The sequence below is a fragment of the Lampetra planeri genome, chromosome 1 (assembly GCF_965212315.1).
Source record: "Lampetra planeri chromosome 1, kcLamPlan1.2.h2, whole genome shotgun sequence".
NCBI lineage: Eukaryota > Metazoa > Chordata > Hyperoartia > Petromyzontiformes > Petromyzontidae > Lampetra > Lampetra planeri.
The window spans coordinates 38,615,570-38,636,294 of NC_136107.1; the positions used below are offsets into that span (position 1 = coordinate 38,615,570).

The following is a 20,725-nucleotide window of genomic DNA, read 5'->3' on the forward strand; positions in this document are numbered from 1 at the left end:
AGTAAACTATATAATGCAGTAGTTTATTGCTTATAGACGTACAACCAAAATCCTAGTGTATTTTACATATTTACCAGACATTTCATTGCTCATAAATAGCAACACATTAACAATGCCGATGACGTTTTGTTTCGTGGGAATCCGGTACTGCAAATGCTTTGTATTAAACTGCTTATAAAACGTTTTCTTTTTACAGAAACCTAAAAGTCATTCTAAAGATAGAAATATTAGAATGCTAAAGGTGCCGCTGATAAGAACTCTGAAATGCAAAGAACATAACAGAAAAACGACGCACGTCCGTGGACCACAAGCAACTAGATGTTTGCAACACCGCAAAGAGTTAATGTCATTCTTCCAGTGCATAAAACTTCTACTATTTAAACGCAGGCGACAACTTCACTGAAACATCCAATCACTTGTGCTTAACTGGGTGAGAGCTCGGAACAAATGGGCATAGTTTTAGACCAGAGTAGCCATAATTATATGGTGACAGTAATTTATTTGGAAGTAAATTCTCAACCTTTGGGGGCTCTTGTAGTCATCAACAGTTACGTGGCACACTGCTCAGTCTATGCAGACATTACGAATATAGAGGCAGTAATCAAACATTTATTCTACATAAATTGGCCAAATAAGGCTCCCCAATGGTGTCTATGAGGATACCCAGCTGGCAATATTCATCTCAAACATTTTCAGTTGCTCTGGATTATATCAGTATTCCACTTGTTAAAATACTATTATACACATTTTTGGCATCTTTAAATGTCAGTCTCATTTTGAATTCGATTAAAGATGCTAAATGCCAACACAGCGGTTACAAAAGGTTTTAGCTCAGGGCAGAATTCCTCACGTCAAAGGTCTGTTCCCTGGTGTTAACGATTTCCATGAACCATATAAACGAATTGCAAGTCTTGGCTCGGTCACCAAATATATCTGCACTCAACTCGGTCAAAACCAACTCGGTCACACAGCAGTGAATGTTTTTTTTTTTACAAATGCCAATGGACTGTCCTTGGGGAAAGGATGAAAACAACTGTTGGTGATGAGTAAACCACTGGAAGCAGTGGTGCTATCCACACAAATGCATTCTTATCGGAATCGGTTACAATGAGAAAAATGCTTCAACATTAGACTGGCACCAGCAGTACGCACTGGCCGAAGTTACTTTAATAACGCCTAAAAAAAAAGACCTAAAAATATATTAAACTTGCAGAAAGCACAGACCACACACCGCGAAAAGAAAGATATCAGACTCTACATTCAATTACTTTGTTCTCGTGGATGTTTCAACAAAATAGCTGCTCGAATTGCCAATGGCTATTCGCTCTATACAACAATTGAGATCAATGTTTTTGTTCAAAATCAATTAAATCACAAGCTAATGTACACTCTACAAATACAAAACAGTTGGCTACATTTACATCCAAATTTTGTTCAAACATCCGTTCCAAGCACTACTTACTGTACAAGTGTTAAAATATATTTATATATTTTTAATGAACAAATCACTTGTATGCACTGGGTGGCAAAATTAACGTTTTCAAAACCCAGATATATTTAGGCCCTTTTTTAATACAAATAATTAAATCTAAAGGTAATTCGTGAGTATTTGCTCCGTGACATAACAGACAAAAGGTGGTCCCCTAATGCGGGCCACCTTTCGCTTAAAAAGTGCAGAATGTAACAAAAATTTGCCCCATTTCTGCACATTTTCTTTCCCCTCCTTCCAACACCGAGATTTGCATCAGCAATTGCACCTGACACCTCCCATTTGTAAAACAAATAAACCGACGCATAATCCTGAAATAACAAAGAAAATGGCATGTGCAAATGCAAAATGAACAGGGAAACGGCAAGAAACCTCGAGATACACACAGCGCGCGACCTACACGGCACGCCGAGTCTAGTAATGTTGCGAGGAAATGCGAACGATGACAATTCTCAAACGGGACGAAGCCTCCAAGTGTCAAGAGGCGTATCACAGGAGTGGGGAGGAAGGCTCGGGGTGGTGTGCGGCGCCTGCCTGACTGAGGCTGTGAATGCACTGCGGGTCGGTGGGCGGAAGCAGTGTGAGCGACTCCACGCTCAGTCCGTCGCTGCTGTCGTCCATCAGGAGGGAGAGCGTCGGTTGCTGGCTCAGAGTCAAGCTGGGAGGCAACGCGAAATCGTCTTCCGACGCCGGGGCAGGCGCGGCGCCGGAGGTCTCGGGCTGCTCCGAGTCGCCGTCACTTGCAAGCGGAGTCTCCTGCACCCTGGCTGTGCCCGCGTTGCCAGCTGCGGCTGCTCGGAATGCACACACAGACACACGTTGTGTAACACACACACATAATGTGTAACACACACACACAATGTAGCACACACACACAATGTAACACACACATGTTGTACAACACGCACACACAATGTGTAACACGTTGTGCAACACACACAATGTCCAAGACGCACACACACAATGTGCAACACACCCACACACACACGTTATGCAACACACACAATGTCCAAGACGCACACACGCAACGTGCAACACGCACACACACACACACGTTATACAACACACACAATGTCCAAGACGCACACACACAATGTGCAACACACCCACACACACGCACACAGCAGACACCGTGACAAGTAGCTGACGTTTGCCTCAACCAACGTGAGACTCGGAAAATTGATTGGCAACAATTTCATTTTTTTAAAAATTCGTGAAGATTATTGAATTGGCAGCAGACCAAAAACTTCAAATCTTTAGGGTGCAGAGGCAAGCAGGAATATATGTTACCTTATACACATGCTGTACAAGTAGAAGTACATAATACCTTAGCTAAATCTGTTTTATTTACAGACGGTCCTTTGAATTTGACCAAAAGATAATTGCATATTTCCACAATGTATCCCGAGGTTAAGATAAATCTTATTATTGAGAATGCACACAGACACACAAATGTACAATACAGTAGTCCCTCGGTTTAAGTTTTTAATTCGTTCCATGAAAACTACTGTAAACCGAAATAACTGTTAATCGAATATAAGAATTACTTGAGTCTGCAAGAGATCTGTTTCCACTGCCAAAGCAGAAAAAACCACGATGTAAATAAACCAAGCCAGTCGCGAGGTCTGAAACGGCTCACGAATGGGCGTCGTGAGTTGGCCAAGGGCATGGCTCAGCCCCTGCTTAACAAACGCTCGGCTTGGCCGAAATTGGCGCCTGCGTGCATAACGTAAACACGGTGCCCAACATCAACATTTCAACGCCAATGTCACTGTTAACCGAGGGACTACTGTACCCACATAACAGCAGAACTGTAATGAAACAATGACGCAACGGGACTTTTTACATGGGGGGGAAACAAAGGTCAAATAATGACCTTTATCGTAGCCAAAATGTATCCATTCCGCCATTTGAGTGACGTTGAAGCGAATTGTGAAATACACCGCAGGGTGGTTGGGGGGGGGGGGTGGTGGCGATGGGGGGGAGGTGACTTTCATGACCGCTTCAACGCTGGAGAACGGAGATTTCCAAGGTTTTGATCCGTGTGATCAGGGAGTTTGAACGACCGTGGGGATTGTAAATGAAAGGGATTACTGGGGCCTTGCTCGCCACAGGCAATGGGGCATGGGCAGCAGAGCGTTCATGTCGGTGAGCTGCATTTGGATTGCTCAAGATTATTTAGATTATTTGGCTGCTTTAAATGTCCACGTGATAAGCCACTTCGTTGAGCTATCATTTGTGAAAAAGCTAATATCTCTGTGGGCTGTACCTGGTAAAATACAAATTGTGGGTTTTTTGTGATTTGGTTACCTTTCCTATGCTGTGCCCCGTTATCTTATGTATTGTTTGTTGTTGTAACGTTGACCCACCCTTACCGGATGTCTGTGAAAGAGCTTCATAGCTCATCGGATTCCTCTAGCATAAATAAGCCTTCCGATTGTTTATGAAAAAGTTCACGCACCGTAGAAAAATAAAACATTCAGCGATGCTAATAATGAAAAGCATTAGGAAGCTAACAAGTTTACTTAACATTGCGTCAGCTAAAAAAAATGCGCAAAGTGACCGCAATTGCCCAAACATCACCAATGCCGAAAATGTACCTGCAAAATGATGCGATTAGGGTTACAGTGACCGCGACTTTAATAGAAACCTGGCAAGACCTTCCTGTAAACGAAGACTAGGCGAGGGTTTCCATGTTAATGTATACTATGCGATGTTAAGTTTTCACAATTTGAATTATATCTAAATTACTAATTTTGAGAAAAGTTTATATTATCCACACGGGGAGGCAAATTTGTATCAAATATATTTTTTATCCAATTTGAGTTTTAACACGCACGAAAGTGATAAGTTGACTTCAGCCCAGAATCAGACAATTACAGGGGAATCCACTCACCACCACAACCCTGTACCAAACCGGGTTAGAAAGGTAATTTATCTGTCAAATTATTTTTTTATGAAATAATGCGCCTGGAGGAAGCATTGACTCATCAACAGTCCCACACCACACCCATAAATACATTTGGGCTAATAAAGTGATGTGGGCAGGGGAACGAACGCAGGTTCGCCATCGGGATTGACAAGTGTTCAGACAATTCACTGCCGTATAAGCTCCAAGACTTATACATTTTACGGTTCGTTTAAGATGTATGTTGAACTTATTTCGCACCATACGTAGCCAACCGCGCTAATCGGAGTTGTGGGGGGGAAGGACAACAAACTAAACACAAATAAGCAGTTCTAAAGGAATACGTTTTCAATCGAGATTATTGAAAAGTGCATAGCTTCAGTGGCTTACAAATATCAGAAGAAAGAGCGTTCCAGATAGCCGCAGAAGCGCATCTGAAAGCGCGCGATGCAGTGACCGTCTTTGTTTGATAGTTAGCCAAAACCCGCTGCTGCGAGGATGACCGAAAAAGCACACTGTGTACGCCCACTCTGGCAATTTACAAATAAATGCACTATTTATTGTAAATTATTTTCTCAAGCAAATTCCAATCATTATAATTGTCGGCTTTTCATCGCTGTCGTTCAAAAGCTACTGGATTGATCTGGAAGTCAATAGAAACTAATCGCCAAGTGACATTAATTTGAAGCGGAGTGCAATCATGAAATATTTAAATGACGCTTTCAATTGGTGTCTTTTCAGATTATTTGACGTCGATCAAATGTCGCTTCTAATTAAGCGGTGCTTGAGTGAAATGCGTACATTTTTTACGATCGACACCCAATCAAAGTTTGCACGATTCGCGTGAAATCGGCAGCATTTTTTTTTGCGCTGCATGTTTGAGCTAAGCACAGTGAAATGGACAGCACGGGTGATTGGAGGCAGAGATCTTTAATCTACGGGGGCCCACACTACAACTGCTCAGCCCATTTACTCGGCAAAGCCTCACCGGGTCTCACGACTCTTTTTCAGGGGGATCCTGGCCAAGCGTGCCAGATGTTCTCAGTAGGGGAGCGATGATTGCTATATACATTCCAATTAAGTAATTTGCAGGTGCATTAAAAAAAAAATTGGTCAATTTGGACCGTGGCACCGACCACCCAATGGCTCACTCTTGCGAACGTCACAGGATCTTTAACGTTCCCCTGTGCAGCAGACGACGTGTGGTACACGTTTATGGTTCATACCACACCGCTTGCGGTATTAATTAAGGTGACCGCTTTTGCTGCGTGATGTGACTGAATGCAGTGGCATTCACTCGCTTGTAAAAATAAAATGTTCACTTTGAAAGCAAGACTGCTATTTTTGAATCAATCGTACTTTGTTTCGAATTGCTTCGCAGTTTGCTCACAGTTTTTTTTATGCTATGGTTATTCATAATTGAGATGGTCTCATCGTATTATTAAACTGCCGTACTGTCATCTTCGTTTACTTGGCTGTGTTATTTAGAACTTGCGAGGCAGAGACAGAGGTATTTTATAGCTCCATCAGAATCAGAAGTTATACTGGAGGAATCTGATGAGCTTTAAAACTCTTTTTCACAGGTGTCCAGTAGTTACTCAAGTTACAGTGCGGGCTTCTTGAAAAATGGACATGGGTCTTCATTTAAAATCGGCTAAATGTGACCTTTGCTGGGTTAATTTTCTGTTGCTCGTGTGAAAACTCAAATTGAGGCTGAATACGTTGGGACGCTGACCTTCAAGGTATCATTTATTGATTTCTTTATTCCACCTGTTTGCCCAAAAAGCCTCGCCGACCTCTCAAGACTTTCAGGAGGGCCCTGCTAAGTTTTTTGCAGCACGGGGCAACGATTGCTATGTTTCCCGATGACTAATAACGGATCCAATTGGACAGCGATCTGGGTTCAAAACCTGGAATTTTCCATTCCCTCCATGTGCACACCCAAGATGAGGCACAATGCCAAGTTTTGGAAGGTCAAATTTGTTAATGAACATTTTTATTTGCCCATGAAAAAAGCTAAAGGTATAAGCGACAACTTAGAGTGTTCATAGAAGATGCAAAACACCGAATGCGAATAACCAACCGACCAAAGAAAAAAATCAAAACTTTATACAAATACGTCAAACTTAAACGGAAATTAATAAGAAGCGTATTAGATTTGCTTTCGAAGCGAAGCCGCTACTGCGGTAAAAATGAAGCTACCTGCCCGTGGCGGGGGGGGGGGGAGGTCTCCCGCTGGGGCCACTCTAGCGGCCTCCTCCTCCTCCTCGCGTGCCGCACATCACCAAAGGCAAGAGCAGCCATCAGCCAACACAGCTCCCGACTGCTCTAGGCACGTACGCACGTTGAACTGCCTTCCGCACCGTACGTAGTCAACCGTGCTAATCGGTGCTTTAAGCCGAGTGAAACGTAACGTATGAGATCAGTCATTATCATTACGCTTGCTTACCCACGGAAAAGCCTCGCCGAGTCTTAAAGACTGTAATTCAGGAGGGTCCTGCCAGGATTTCAAAGTAGTTGTCGTGCGTTTCCCAATCACATGATTTTTTCCCCTCCACAATTAGAATCAACATCACACGTTCACAGTATTTGGCGGCTATAAATGTCCACGTGACGACAAGCCACCTCGTCGAGCAACCATTTGTGAAAGCCAGGTCGCTTCCGGAAAAAGACCAATGCAGCTCAGTGGGGGCCCTTACCAGGCGAAATTAGTAACGGTTTGTAACTTCTGAAGAATCGCTTTGTTGTACGGACTGAAGTGCGTTGTACCTGTGAAGCCGGCAGAGCAGCCGGAGGAGGAGCTGCCCCCCGATTGACGGCGGCTGTGCGTGCCGCTGTCCGCCCCTGCCCTGTCTACGCTCCTGTGCCTTTGGGGAGGAGGAGGGCTACCCTCAAGCACGCCTCCCAGGCGGTGAGGCAAACCGTGAGTCGACCCCTGCACGGACGAACTCGCCGGGCTGTCCTGCGATGAGGCGCCACTGCTCTGCTGACGAGCCACTGCAAATCCTGGAGGGGAAAAAAAAAAACATTCCGGTGCGGCTACAGATGTTGCATGACGCGACTTGTCTCGATCGTACAATTTGAATGTACAATTTTATTGAGGGACTGTGTGTTGTTGTCTTGGTGTTGTCTGGGACTGTTTTTGCTGTTGTTTTACTGCCTTTCCCAAGCTTGGGAAATGATGATGCAATTTGAATTCATGAACTTTATTTAGTTATTTAAGGGGCGCCACGGTGGTGTCATCTCATCTTCCCCGCCTAGTACGCAGGAGGTCGGGGGTTCGAATCGCAACCTGTGTATTTGGAGTTTGCATGTTCTCCCTGTGGTCGCGCGTATTTTTTCTCCGGGTCCTCCGGTTTTTCCCTCCACATTTAGAAACATGCATTGAGATTATTTATATTATTTTGCTGCTATAAATTTCCCCATGATAAGCCACTTTGCTGATCTGTCATGTGTGGCCAGGTCGCTTCTGAAAAATAAGTTAATACCTCAGTGGGCTTTACCTGGTAAGTTAAAAATAATTTAGTTTCATCTGTATATTTTTAAGTAATTTATTTACCTTTGCTCTACTTTGCACTCCTATTGTGTTTTTGTGTTGTTTGTTGTTGTAATGTTTTTATCTGCCCCCACTGGACACCTCTGAAAAATAACTTTATAATAGGTCATTGGATTTCTCCAGTAGAAATAAATATTCTGATTCTCTATTATGAATGTACCAACTTTCAATGAGTAGCAGCAAACTGTTAATATTCATTTCTTTCTTTAAATGTTTTCCCAACATTTAAAAAATGATTGCATCACGTGTCATTCATTGCTTACCATCCCTGTCCAAAGCGCACAACGAGATGCCGCACGCAGCAACAACAACAACAGAAACGTCGTGGAGAGCCGTGTGGCGCAATTTCCTCGTCCGAAAATGCTGCAATCTATTTAGCGCTTAGCATTTGTATCGACGGGTTTTGGGCAACGGGTTTTGGGCAACTGATTTGCCCATGTACTCCGTCAGGCGAGTCACTGAGAGCAATTTAAGTAAAGGGTTGTTCCATGCCGTGCTATCTTTTCGAGAGTTATCGTGATCGGCCACGCTACAGACTGAAATAATTGCATAACCACGTGTGGAAAAATGTCAAATGCTTTCAACCTCAGTTGCAGAGCCTTAAGAGGTTATAATAATAACAACAAACCATTGCGGAAACACAAACTAAAAAAATAAAGCCAATTCTTATTTTTTTATACGGCTCATGTAGATGAAGAGCAACGACTACAATTTCATATTCAAGTGGTCAAGCCAGATAACCCCGTCAGGAGTAGCGGTGTGTATCTTGCTGTGATGTCTCCCTCGTATTTGTGGATGGGGTATTGCGTCGTTAGACGTTCTTGTACGGTCTATACTAGATAACCATAGTTGCACAGTACTGGAGAGTTTTTTTTTTCTATATGTGCATCAGGTATCTGCATGTGCCATGGTTTGTGCAGTGAAAGCGGGTTAGGGTGACTCATGAGCTTCGTGGAAAATCAAATCCAGGGATCTTTTGCGTTGGGTCTTTCACAACGTGGTGTTTGCAAATGATTTTGAACTGCATTCAGCTCTCCAAGCTTAATTGGGGTTGAACTCACATTGTTGAAGGTTAAGCGCATGGGTCCAAAAGCCAATGGAGCTATCTTACGATCTGCCGTCTTATTTCACTTGTGTTCTTTTCAGAGCAGTGCTCGGTCCTTTGGAGTTAACCGTAATTGTGCGCCTACTATTTAGGAGCTCCCTCACCGCTATGAAGCACGGTCTGTCAGCGGTGACGTAAGCGAGTTGAGGGCTCATACCAGGAACTCTGTCGGTGGAGGTGAAGGACGAGCGTGGGTTCGCGTGGTCGCTGGACGCTCGGCGCGAGGCTTCGTAAAACCGGAACGGAAGCCCCTGGCTCCCCGTTCCGCGGAATCCCAGGTTCCCCGATCCCTCCGGCGACGGCTGCACCGGCAGCTCAAGCAGCGCTGACGGCACGAGCGCGGCGACGGTGGAGGAGGCAACGGAAACACAGCGCGCGCATGCACAGCAGGACGGAAACACACATGGCAGGACGCGGGCCAATTATGACACGGCCACGTCACAAGTACGGTCCGTTCTCTCCGAGAACGCTGCGCGCTGTCATTCCGTGGATTGGATATCAACGCGATGAAGGCATTAGGGAATGCATTCTTGCATAACGCGGATGCAATGCGGCCGAGTGAACGGAACGACGTCGCTCGAGTAGGAATTCGTCCTGCGTTGTCGGCTCACCGGCAATGCGTTGCATTTTAATGTGGCGTGCGCGCAATCGGCCCTTGGCCAGACGCTGTTTGGCAGCCATGCAGCGGATGTGGTCGTCGAACTGGAACGTGGCTTGCAGGAGGGGCAGCGGCCGCGCATGCGCCGGAGAGCCTGGCTTGTGGATTGTTACGTGAAGAGAGCGGTGGTCTTCCTTGTCGCCGGTCACTTGCAGGTCCTGCCACGAAATACCGGCGTCCAACGAAGGGGGTGAACGTTAATATACGTGGACTCTCAAATGCGACCGAGAGTGAACATGAACCTTCATGTTACAATAATAGGGTTTTTCCCCTTTTTTTTTCATGTTACACTTGTTCACTTGAGGATAAGGATTTGGAATATATTAGGCATGTCAATGCGGAAGCATCTCAAAGCACCTAGCTGCCTTCCAACTTGTCTGCGGTTCATCGCGCCTCCGGATTGTTCTCCCTCTCTCTCTTGGACAAGTGAGCGAATATTGTGCTGTACGATACAAGTTGAAATTATAAATAGTGTTCCCTCCCCCATCTTTAAACTCAAGTGCACAGTGTTCAGGGCTAAGATCCGCGGAGTTTCTGTACCCGCTCTCTGCGGCGGGGTTTATGCTCTGCACTGGGATCCTATTGAAATATAACAAGAAATATTTGTAAACATTGTTATTAACACATTCCCTTTCCCGTTTAGAGATGTCTGCAAGTTGCATGGTGGGTGTCCCGTTCACCGCTGAATCTCGGAACACGTAAGCGGCACAACGCTCATTTTAGAGAGGCGGAGCGACGTTTTTAAAAATATTGTTCTCACTCCAGAGAACTGTAGCGACACGACCGCACTCTACAATGACTGGCGCCAAACTGTGCCACACACCCTCCACGCATGGCCTTGTGGGGAGCCTCGGTACCGATAAAGTTATTTTAGTTTAGTTTTTCTTTCCATTCCGGTCCGATGACATGAAGACGCGCGGTGCCAATCTCCCGTTTTCACCCCTGAACCGCCGCTGGCGTCAATTTCACATCCTTGCGGCGAGTGTGCCTGGGGCCAATCTTCGTGCAGGACAACCACCGTTCACACAAAGCGGTACTCATGTTATCAACCGTATTGCTATTATTAAACTATTTTTATTTTGCCAGGTAACGTCCACCGAACTATATGATGTACAAGTACGTCATCGGAATGAGAAAGGGTTCAAAGTAACGGCATGGAGCATGTGTCTGTCTGCGGGTGGCCGGGGCAGCACCTGGAGGAGGCCAGCGAAGCGCACAGCTCCCCAGCCAAGGCGCTTCTCATCGGGCTCCACGAGCAGCACCTGGTACACGTCCACGACGAGGAACCGGCGGACACGGCCGCTGTCCCGCTCGCTCACCACGCACGACAGCAGGTCGCTGTTATCTGGCTCGCGCACACGGATGCAACCTGTTAGAATGCTTGAAATGTCAGAATCATCAAAATCTTTATTTCAACTGGAGGAAAACGATGCGCTCCAGGTGTCCAGTATGGGCTGGTCTGCAAGTTGGCCCACAAGGAGGCTCAGCGGTTGAGTGAGTGACTCGCAATCGGGAAGGTTAGGAATTATCATTTTTGAGGGTGTTGACTCATCATCACTCGAAGGTTGATGGGGTGCCACGGTGGCGTGATGATATTAACTACCTCGCCTGGTGTGCAGGATGTCGTGGGTTAGATCCCGACCCTGACGCCTGTATATTTGGAGTTTGCGTGTTCTCCCTATCGTTGCATGGATTTTTCTTTGGGTTCTCCGGTTTTTCACTTCACATTTAGAAGCATTCTTTTAGAGTATTTGCTGTAAATATCTACAGGATAAGCCACTTCGCCGATGTATTTATTTGTGGCCAGGTCACTTATAAAAAAGAACTACATAGCTCACTGCACCTGTACGTGGGCCGCCGTGAATTTAATTCGGCCTCGCCCTTCAACGCTGACATTGCCGAGCCGCGCTCAACACCGGTGGCTCCAACAACCCGCGGGCCGCGGACTACTGGTGCTCCGCAATGTCGTGGAGAAGTGCTGAGCAGTGGTCTGCGCAACGATTGCACGCTTATTTATATTACACGCCATGTAATTTATTGCACAGTGGTCCGCCAAAGTGTTTTTTGAGGATTGACAGTGGCCCGCGGGTTTTTCGAGAGGCCGGGGGGAACCCCCGCCCCACACCGCTATATGTTTTCCACGTCACTCACTGAGGTCCAAGACGTCTTCAGCTTTGATGAGATCTTCAGCCCTTGTGAGGGGGAGCTGCATCTCGGGTTCCGAGCGCAGCGCCAGGGACAAGCTGCGCAGCATCAAGAACACTCGCATGGCCTGTCGAAAACCACACGCGGCAGCAGTTGCAAAAAAATGCAACTGGAAAATGAAGCACATCACTGTTACAATATTATTAATGTTCGAGGCTGCTTTGCAATAAAGTGGGTGGCTTGCAATTAGAAGGTTTGTGAGTTAAATCCTGGTTGGATGTTGACTCAGTCCATCGTCCCTCTGGGGTAGATGAGGACAACTTTGCAGGGAAGTCAAGATTGGCTGTCTGAGGGATAGTCTTACCCCCGCCATAGCTATGAGGCATTTCCATCACTGGCTCAGGGCTGTTAACAGAGATAGCACCGTCTCATACTCCCACGAATGAGCAGACATTTTGACATTTGAATGTGAGACAATGCACAACTTACAGATAAAAACTATACATATTGCGACTTAATGTACCAAGCAAATACCTAAATTCTACACGTGTGAAGATGACAACACAATAACCCTTATAATACAACCACATGGAAGCACCCCAAACAACAACGGAGCACCCCGGTACCAAATTGTAATTACACAGACATTTAGTTGAATGCTTCACATGGCCCTTAAAGCACACAATTCATTTGTTAGTTTTCAATATAAAATACAACGGGCTAGAACAGTGGCAGCCAACTCAGGTTTATGAGGTCAAAATACAAAGAGATCACATGCCCATGCCTCTCGTCAATGCGTTGCGTGTAAGGCATTTGTGTCACGTTGTCAATGTGTGTGTTTTGTGTAGTAAGGGATCTATTTCACAGTGTATCTGTGTGTTTTGTGTAGTAAGGGATCTATTTCACAGTGTATCTGTGTGTTTTGTGTAGTAAGGGATCTATTTCACAGTGTATCTTTGTGTTTTGCGTAGTAAGGGATCTATTTCACAGTGTATCTGTGTGTTTTGAGTTAGCAAGGTATCGGTGCGTATTGTGGTCGCAAAGTAGCGCCACCCGATGAACCCATTGCAAATATTTTTTTTATCCTGCGCGTTATCCGTGCCGCGGGCCTGCACTGGCTGAGACGGTACTTTCTACTCCGAAAGTTTCCCAGCTGCGCATGGGGCCCACGCAGGCCTCACCCTGCGAGCCCGCTCCGCGTCGCCGCACGGCAGCCGCTTGGTGAACTCGATGCCGGTGAGGGGAGTGCCAGTCGGAGGGAGCAGGATGGAGGCGTCCATCGTAAGGTACTCCACATTCAGAGCCTTGGCCTGAACAAGGAGACAAATACCCGAGAGCCAAATGTTCAATCTCAAAAACAGTCAAAGTGATAGATCTTCATCAAACAAGCACCTAAGGTGGTGCTTCATCTACTGTTTTCGGTCCATAAGCCATTAGTGGAAATTCCACGTTTCTATGGTGGGGGCGAGACTGTCCAAAGGATAACCGCTGTTGACTTCCCCCGCAAAGTGGTCCCCATTTTTATCGACCTCGGAGGGATGATAGGTTGAGTCAACCTCCAACAAAGGTTTGAACTGGCATCCTTTCCGATTGTGAGCCGCTCGCTCCACCGCTCGTTATGCCGCTGAGCCACCCAGTCAGCTCCCCATTTCATCAGCATTCTCCACCTTACATACGCAACATCCCATTTACCAGTTTAAACCACATGCTGCAATTAATAGGCATTCCAGATAATCTCAGAATAGAAGTGACGTGTGTTTTGGTCGCAGATTATTGTACCGCAATAGGGTTGTGCTCCCGAATATCGGATGAATCTGAGATATCAATAAATCAGGCCTAGATACGAAATTTTGGGTTGTCCAAATTTTTTTAAATTTCAGATGAAAAAAAATGAATCGCAAGTGATGTCACCAATAGGACGTCATTCTCACGCTTTTCCCAATGAACGTGGTGCTTCGCGGTAATGGGTGACGTCACGATTGTTCGCACCGAAACATTGTTAAGTACAAAATGTAAATTATCCAAAAATCCAAAAAGACCAGAAATTGGCCGTGACAATCCACAAATGCGATTTTTTTTTAAATGCAAAACTATTCTCTCTACCGCATCCATTCGATTACATTTGGCTATGTACTTGCGCCAAATAATTTACACAGTTTAATAATACATAACTATTGAAAACATTTTAACATGTCCTCTAAGCAGAAATTTAAATGCATAAACAAAAATCATTCGACACGAGTAAGTTATCCAGGCTGTTGGAAGCGAGTTTCTCAACGTGAAGGTGACATTTAACGTATAGCAAGTTGTTATTGAAAAGCGAATGTTCTTACGTTCAAACTTCTACATTCATCTTCAAACAAGTCCAAAAATATCTCTTCACCCTGAAAACAAAGAATCAACATTATACCGCATTAAGCTCTGCTTTAGAAGCAGTCAAATTGAATACAGACCTCTAAAGCACATTTGGTTTCAATTGCATTGCTCCTCCATACAAATGGGCCTCAGGACACTCCATGTAAAAGGCTTCTTGTTATTATTATTATTATAATTAATACGCTTGCTTACCCAGGAGGGCTTCACCGAGTCTCAACAAGTCGTTCCGAATTTTCGCAGTATATGTCGTGTTTCGCATAGAGGTACGCTTTTACCAAATCTGACAATCGGAACCACTATGCCGACACACAATGGTCTACTCTTTAATGGCCACTTTTGAAGCAGACAGCGTGTCGTACGTTGTGGTTACTACGCCGGCAGCGATAAACAGGGCGGCCTGCCGGATTTCTAACCACAAACCTCTGCGTCAAGCGGCCAACGTGCTGCCGCAGAGCCACATCGCCGCGCAGCGTGACCCGTGCCCAGTGCGGACCGATAAATAACCAGCATTTTGGCCCTGACTGATGCGGAAAAGCAATGATCTAAAATGCAACAATAACATTTCTAAATAATAACTCGAGATTTGGTTGTATGTGAATGCTATGCATATCCAAAATGCATTGTGTCAGATGTATCTCTCAAACAGCACATGCACAAAATTACTTGAACCCACACCTCCAAAATTCTGGGTTCAAGTAAAAGTTCATTTGGATCTGAGTTTTAAACAGCAACTGTCACGGTAACAATTCATTGTCTCGATGATCTTTGGATGCACAAAACACAGCAAGGACTAGACAGCTTAAGTTTATACCTAGCATGAAATGTCACAAAAAACTCTCATGTAAAAAAGCACGTGATTATATCTATAATAGCCTCACAATACCTATTCTAAATTGACACTGTACAATTTGTATGCTTTCAAAAAAGGTGTTTGTACGCATGTGATGATGTGTGTATGCGATGATTCACTTGACACCCTGGACACTTTGCGTTCAACCAGAACGGATTAACCAGATGAAATATTTTACCGAATCAAATTTTAAAAGATATATATATCCAAAAGCAGTAGACACACTCGCGGTTTAAGGTATAACGGTGACTGCGGATGCAACTGAGCACTGTGTGACTCATGACTTCAGTCCAGTACCATTCACCCTTTCCCATTCCGAGACAAATGCACGTGGCAGGGTGGGAGTCCCGTTCACCGCTGAATCTCAGAAACCGTGAGTGGTTTCGGCGTTAATTTTATTGAGAGAGGCGTAGCAGCGCCGTTGTTTTTAAAGACGTTGCACACTCACCACAGAGAAACGTAGCGGCACGACCGCAACTCTACGATAGCTGGCGCCAAACTGTGCCACACGCCCTCCCGCACGGCCTTGCGGGAGCCTCGGCACTGATGAAGTTATTTTATTTCAGTTTTTCTTCCGAATCGGAAATACATTTTTACTGGGAAAGGGTTAATTAGCTACAAACCAAACGACAAATAATGAAATGAAGTTAATTTTTTGTGATGTGACATCATTTGTTTAAAATTCTTTTCAATTGTGGAACGGGTGTCAAAGTTACCTTGTAAAAATTACGCAACAGCGCGACGCTCTCCTGCCTTGCACCCTGAAGAATATCAAACGGCACAACGGTGTCATCAAGCCAAACGAGTGTGCACTTAAATGCGTCAGTGAGCGCGTAAATCGTCAAAACAAGGCAGTAACTATATTCTTGGTTCTTTAGGTAAAGTCACGTAAAAGGGAAACAATAAAATAATAAAAATATAAAACAATAAAATTCTCTGAGTCAACCCCCAATCAGGATTGAACTGGCAACCTTCTGAGATTGTGAGCTGCTAGCTTTACCACCGAGCCAAGCTGCAAGTGTGTGTATTACATTCCCAGCACCTTCATGCATTGACATAGTGGTGAATATACTATTATATGACTGCAGTGTTTAAAATTCGAAGTGGAAGTTAGAAAGCAACTCTATTGTAAATACCCCGCTTTGGTCAAAATATATAACAAATATTTAAAAGCCTAAGCATACCAACTATAATAGCATACAGTAGGTACGCACATATTTTAGGCGAAATCAGTGTACATCAATCACGAGTTGGCAACGTGCGTACCCAACCGTGCTAATCGGAGTGCGGAGGAAGGACAAGATAAACCAAAATACTAATTTTCGATTTAAAGCTTTCGTGACTGCAGGGATTCATATTCTTAGTTCTTTCGGTAAAGTCACGTAGAATGGAGAAAGAAAAAAAAAATTCCCTTCTACGTGACTTTAACGAAAGAACCAAGAATACAAAATACGAATCACAAACTAAACACAGTAAAAGCATGTGTGCACGTGTTCGTGTGTAGCTGGGTACCTCGATGCAGGCGCGGTGAACGTCTTTGAGTGTGCAGTGTGCCCCCGTGGAGACCAGCTGCTTGAGTAACAAGCAGGCGAGCTCCAGCGTCGCCAAGCGAATTCGACTGTCTGCACTCACGCACGCACCACACGCACATAGCTTAGTGGTTGAGTGCGAGTTGATTGAATTTATCTATGGTACCTTTTTGCCAGTTTCAAAATGATGAAAAAATAAGAATAGGCTTTACACTTTGACAATAAAATAGGTGTTAGGATGTTAAAACACCAAATAGAAACCTATTGCAAGGCGTAAAGTCTGCAAACATGCAAACAAACATGCTTTAATAATATATGCATCGTCTTTGAAACGGATTGGCCTACACCAGAGACAACCTTTTTATGGCCTTGTCTCACCAGTGTTATACCAGACAACGCCAGTTATACAACTGCTCAACCCGACACTTGCATTGCCTGTGTACGGTTCACCCTTTGGCGTTCTCTGGTCTAACACTGATGAGACAAGGCCATAAAGAGTTTACAATCTAGATGATTTAAAAGTGCATAGCTCCAGTAGCTTCCTAATATCGGAACAGCGGCTCCAGACGACCGTAGAAGCAGCGCATCTGAAAGCGCCGTGCGATGCGGTGACCGTCTTTGTTCGATGGTTAGACAAAAGCCGCCGCCGCCGCTGCTGCTGCTGCCGCTAGGATGACCAAAAACATTTGTTCGGCCCAGTGGCTTAGGGGGCAGGTCACCGGGCATGGCTGCCTTGTTCAGGATGACAATGATCCTCTCGACGAGCAAGTGGCTGTAGTCCTGGGTTGCTCCTCCGTCGCCAAGAGGCATCTGGATGCTGTCCAGTATGACAGGATCCATGCCTGCAGGAGAAGAAAATTCAAGCTGTCATCGCCCGTAGGGGGTGGGGACAACTGAAGGGAACGGGCATGTCAATCGGCATGTCACCGCGCGCAATGGGATGACCCCCGAGTGTGCACCAATCCATGGGTAGTTAAGTCATACAAGCTTCTAATTCCACCCACGTGTTGTGAGGTGTGAGTGAAAGCACAGCTCTGTGTAAGAGCTGCATGGTATTGAGCATTTGAAATTGACTGGAACGTTGCGACTTAGGTGTCCATCAATCGGTCTTTATTTTACGTGCCAATATCACCCACAATAAAGTAGTGCATCGGTGCACGTCGCAGAGGAATGTGAACGGTACACGGGGGCACGGAGTAACCGGAATTGAAGAAGAAACCCGTCACGCACTCAGCGGCTAACACCGACTAAGCAAAGTAAACTGCGACTGCACGCAGCAAAGCACATAAGAAAGGCAAGTAGTAAATACAAATTAATGAAATACATGAAAATCAAAGGGACAGTTTTTTATGTTTTAAACACTTGCTATCTTTCTTCCTCCAAAACAGCAGACAAAAGGCTGTTCCAATCACATTGTTACATAGCATGCTGTCCTTAAACCCATTTAATTTACATTTATTTTAAAAAACAAAACATGTGATGTGCAAAATTTACTGAGCAAACAGCAGTGATTTCGTACTCAAACGAGAATTGAGGCATTGCTCAGCTACTGTTTACAGTCCTTGGCCGGTTGTGGAAATTCCACATTCCTATGGCAGAGACAAGTCTCTCCATCTCGCAACCACTGTTAACTTCCCCGACAAAGCGGAACCTATTTTATCCACTACAGAGGGATGATAGGCTGAGTGAACCCCACCCCTCCCCAAATCAGAATTCAAACCCATAACCTTCCGACCACAAGCCACCCGCTCTACCGCTGAGCCAGTCATAAAAGACACTGATTTCACAGTGCGGTAAAACAAAACCGTAGAGATAACCACATTTTCTGAGAGCTATGTGGTCACAAACACACCAAACCTATAAATACACCAAACCTATAAATACGAATGGCATAACTGTAGCCAACGGTACTAGTGCACACAGAGGATAAAACGTAAATACATTTATATTCTTACTCAAGCCATCTGAGAGAAGGGTCATCTCTGTTGGTAGCATTGAACCAGCAGTGGGAATGCCACACTGCACGCATGTGCTACCATGTCACTCACCTTACCAACCCCAGAATAATGCTGAGCGAGGACAACCCCCCGACTGGAAGTTCAACTCGACGTTCGAAATGCTCATTAATAACACCAACTAATGATTTAGTCTCATTGTGGAGAATATTAGAAAGAAAACTGATAAACAATCAGCCACCTTCCCGTATTTGTCTCTCCACACAAAATTCAAATGTATTTTTAAAACACATCGCATCGGCTACACAATCACAAAGCTGGTCCAAAGATTGCTTGTGTACGACCAATGCTGTTGGAAACGTGCACTCCCGGAAGGCCGCGTTCACCGAGAGAATGCCGACTCATACTTTTGCTTTTCGTGGGCAGGAGACAACTATGGAAGGTGGCGGCATATTAATGAAAGTTGTTCATTGCAAACCACATTCACCATCCCACTGGACCATTAGCGACATAGCGACACAGCCGGCATGCGTAATGTAATACAGGCGTGTCTCGCTCGTTAAGCAAGACCCGCCTGTGCTTAATTGCTAACCTTTATTATGTCGCAAAGCGTACAGAAGGCAGAGGGCAAACAATGCAGTCGAATCATCCTCTTCGCACTCCAAAGCCGAAAAAATGGCGTCAATGAATGGCCTAAGGAAAGCAAAAGGTATACACATACACATCAGTGACATGCCGAAACACATGCACAACTACATAGATATAGCATGCAACGCTCAAGGCAAGACAAAACAATGAGGACTCTGCGGGAAGTTATGTTTGAAATACGAGCGCGTGTTAATGATGAAAATGTTTTTGCATAATTATAAACTCCCAAACCCCTTGAGTTTTGTAAGCCATTGTTCCAAGTTGTACGTGTATAACAGTTGGAAATGCATGTGATAAAAACGACCGTGTATTTTTACTAAAACCTGTACACAACGTGCAAAGTGTCATTACGCGTTTGCTATGTACGTCATCCAACACACCCCACACCCTCCGATTAGCACGGTTGGCTATGTACGGTGGGAAATAAGTTCAAAGTGCATACATACTGGACTACCGCTGCAAAACAAGATGTTTCATCTCAACAGATTATCCAGGTTAAACAGTTGAATAACAAACATAATACAGAAGTTTTTTGGGGGGTTAGATCGCGCAAATATATGTCGTCAAACCCACCACCACCCGACATAGCCAACTAGTAATGTTTGTCACGTAAACAGAACATGCCAATTCGTTACTAGTACAGCACACCTGTGTGTTAGAGAGCCAAGCCACACCATTTATAATCCGAGCACGTTTCGCCAGTAATTACAACTAGCTTCATTCGGCGGCAGCCAGATTTGTGGAGAAGTCCACCTGTTTCATTCCTTAAATAGAGGCGTAGATGTGATGACAACATTCATGCGCTCTTCTTGCGCGAAGTGGGGGGGGGGGGGAGATGAATGAATGCATATTGATATGGTAATCAACATACATTATGTATTCACATTATGGAAGCCCATAGTTCTTGTACTTAACTAAAGAAAAGTGTGCGCGTACCTGCTGGTCGGCGCCTGATGTCTGGACGCAGCAGCTGATTTCTCCTCATCCGTGGTATTGAGGCGTGTGATGTGCGATGGTGACGACTGAGCGTGGCCTCCTCTTTCCATCACCTTCATCTCAATCTCTGTGCACAACACCGTAGTACATTCTCATCCAATCACTCCGACCAAGAAAACGTTTAAACAAACAGGCTTCAACGCAGAAGGCGGGTTTCAAGCGTAATGTCTGTGCGCAATGCCAAGCGCACTCAACTATTATTCTTACCAAAGAAATATACAGAGACACTTTCCGACAGCAAAAATACTTCCTACGCAGTGATATTCTCGGTCCCACAAAAGCAGCATCGAGTCCATGGTCAAAGCACAGCACACCCTCACAATTATTACAATTTGGAACCAGGTCCAGGTTCAAACTATATATCTTTTTATTTCAATTTAGTGTTTTTTGGGAAACGGAGTGTCTTACCTCTGACACTTTTCATGACTAATCTTGCACCTTTTTTTTTTATTCCTTAACTCAAAAGTTTTACTGGATTCATTTTATATTTAAAAATGATATAATTTCTTA

The 20,725-nt window shown here is 44.8% G+C and overlaps 1 protein-coding gene across 4 annotated transcripts in view; it reads right to left on the reverse strand.

The window, feature by feature from the left end:
• Nucleotides 1-9: 9 nt before the first annotated feature.
• The window catches only part of CLEC16A (C-type lectin domain containing 16A), a 34,787-nt gene continuing 14,071 nt past the window's right edge, over nucleotides 10-20,725 (reverse strand). For 2 of the 4 annotated variants that reach the window (XM_078600326.1, XM_078600343.1), the window contains 13 exons: nucleotides 20,156-20,282; nucleotides 19,164-19,264; nucleotides 17,336-17,458; nucleotides 16,600-16,709; nucleotides 15,804-15,848; nucleotides 14,195-14,245; nucleotides 13,043-13,171; nucleotides 11,868-12,030; nucleotides 10,910-11,061; nucleotides 9,670-9,874; nucleotides 9,216-9,383; nucleotides 7,167-7,403; nucleotides 10-2,280 (listed from right to left, as the gene is read on the reverse strand). In XM_078600326.1, the coding sequence (XP_078456452.1) occupies nucleotides 1,979-2,280; nucleotides 7,167-7,403; nucleotides 9,216-9,383; nucleotides 9,670-9,874; nucleotides 10,910-11,061; nucleotides 11,868-12,030; nucleotides 13,043-13,171; nucleotides 14,195-14,245; nucleotides 15,804-15,848; nucleotides 16,600-16,709; nucleotides 17,336-17,458; nucleotides 19,164-19,264; nucleotides 20,156-20,282 (1,913 nt within the window). In that variant the 3' untranslated portion in view covers nucleotides 10-1,978. Of the gene's footprint in view, nucleotides 2,281-2,325; nucleotides 6,661-7,166; nucleotides 7,404-9,215; nucleotides 9,384-9,669; nucleotides 9,875-10,909; nucleotides 11,062-11,867; nucleotides 12,031-13,042; nucleotides 13,172-14,194; nucleotides 14,246-15,803; nucleotides 15,849-16,599; nucleotides 16,710-17,335; nucleotides 17,459-19,163; nucleotides 19,265-20,155; nucleotides 20,283-20,725 lie in introns of those variants that run through there. The other 2 variants (XM_078600333.1, XM_078600340.1) reach the window with 2 other exon arrangements.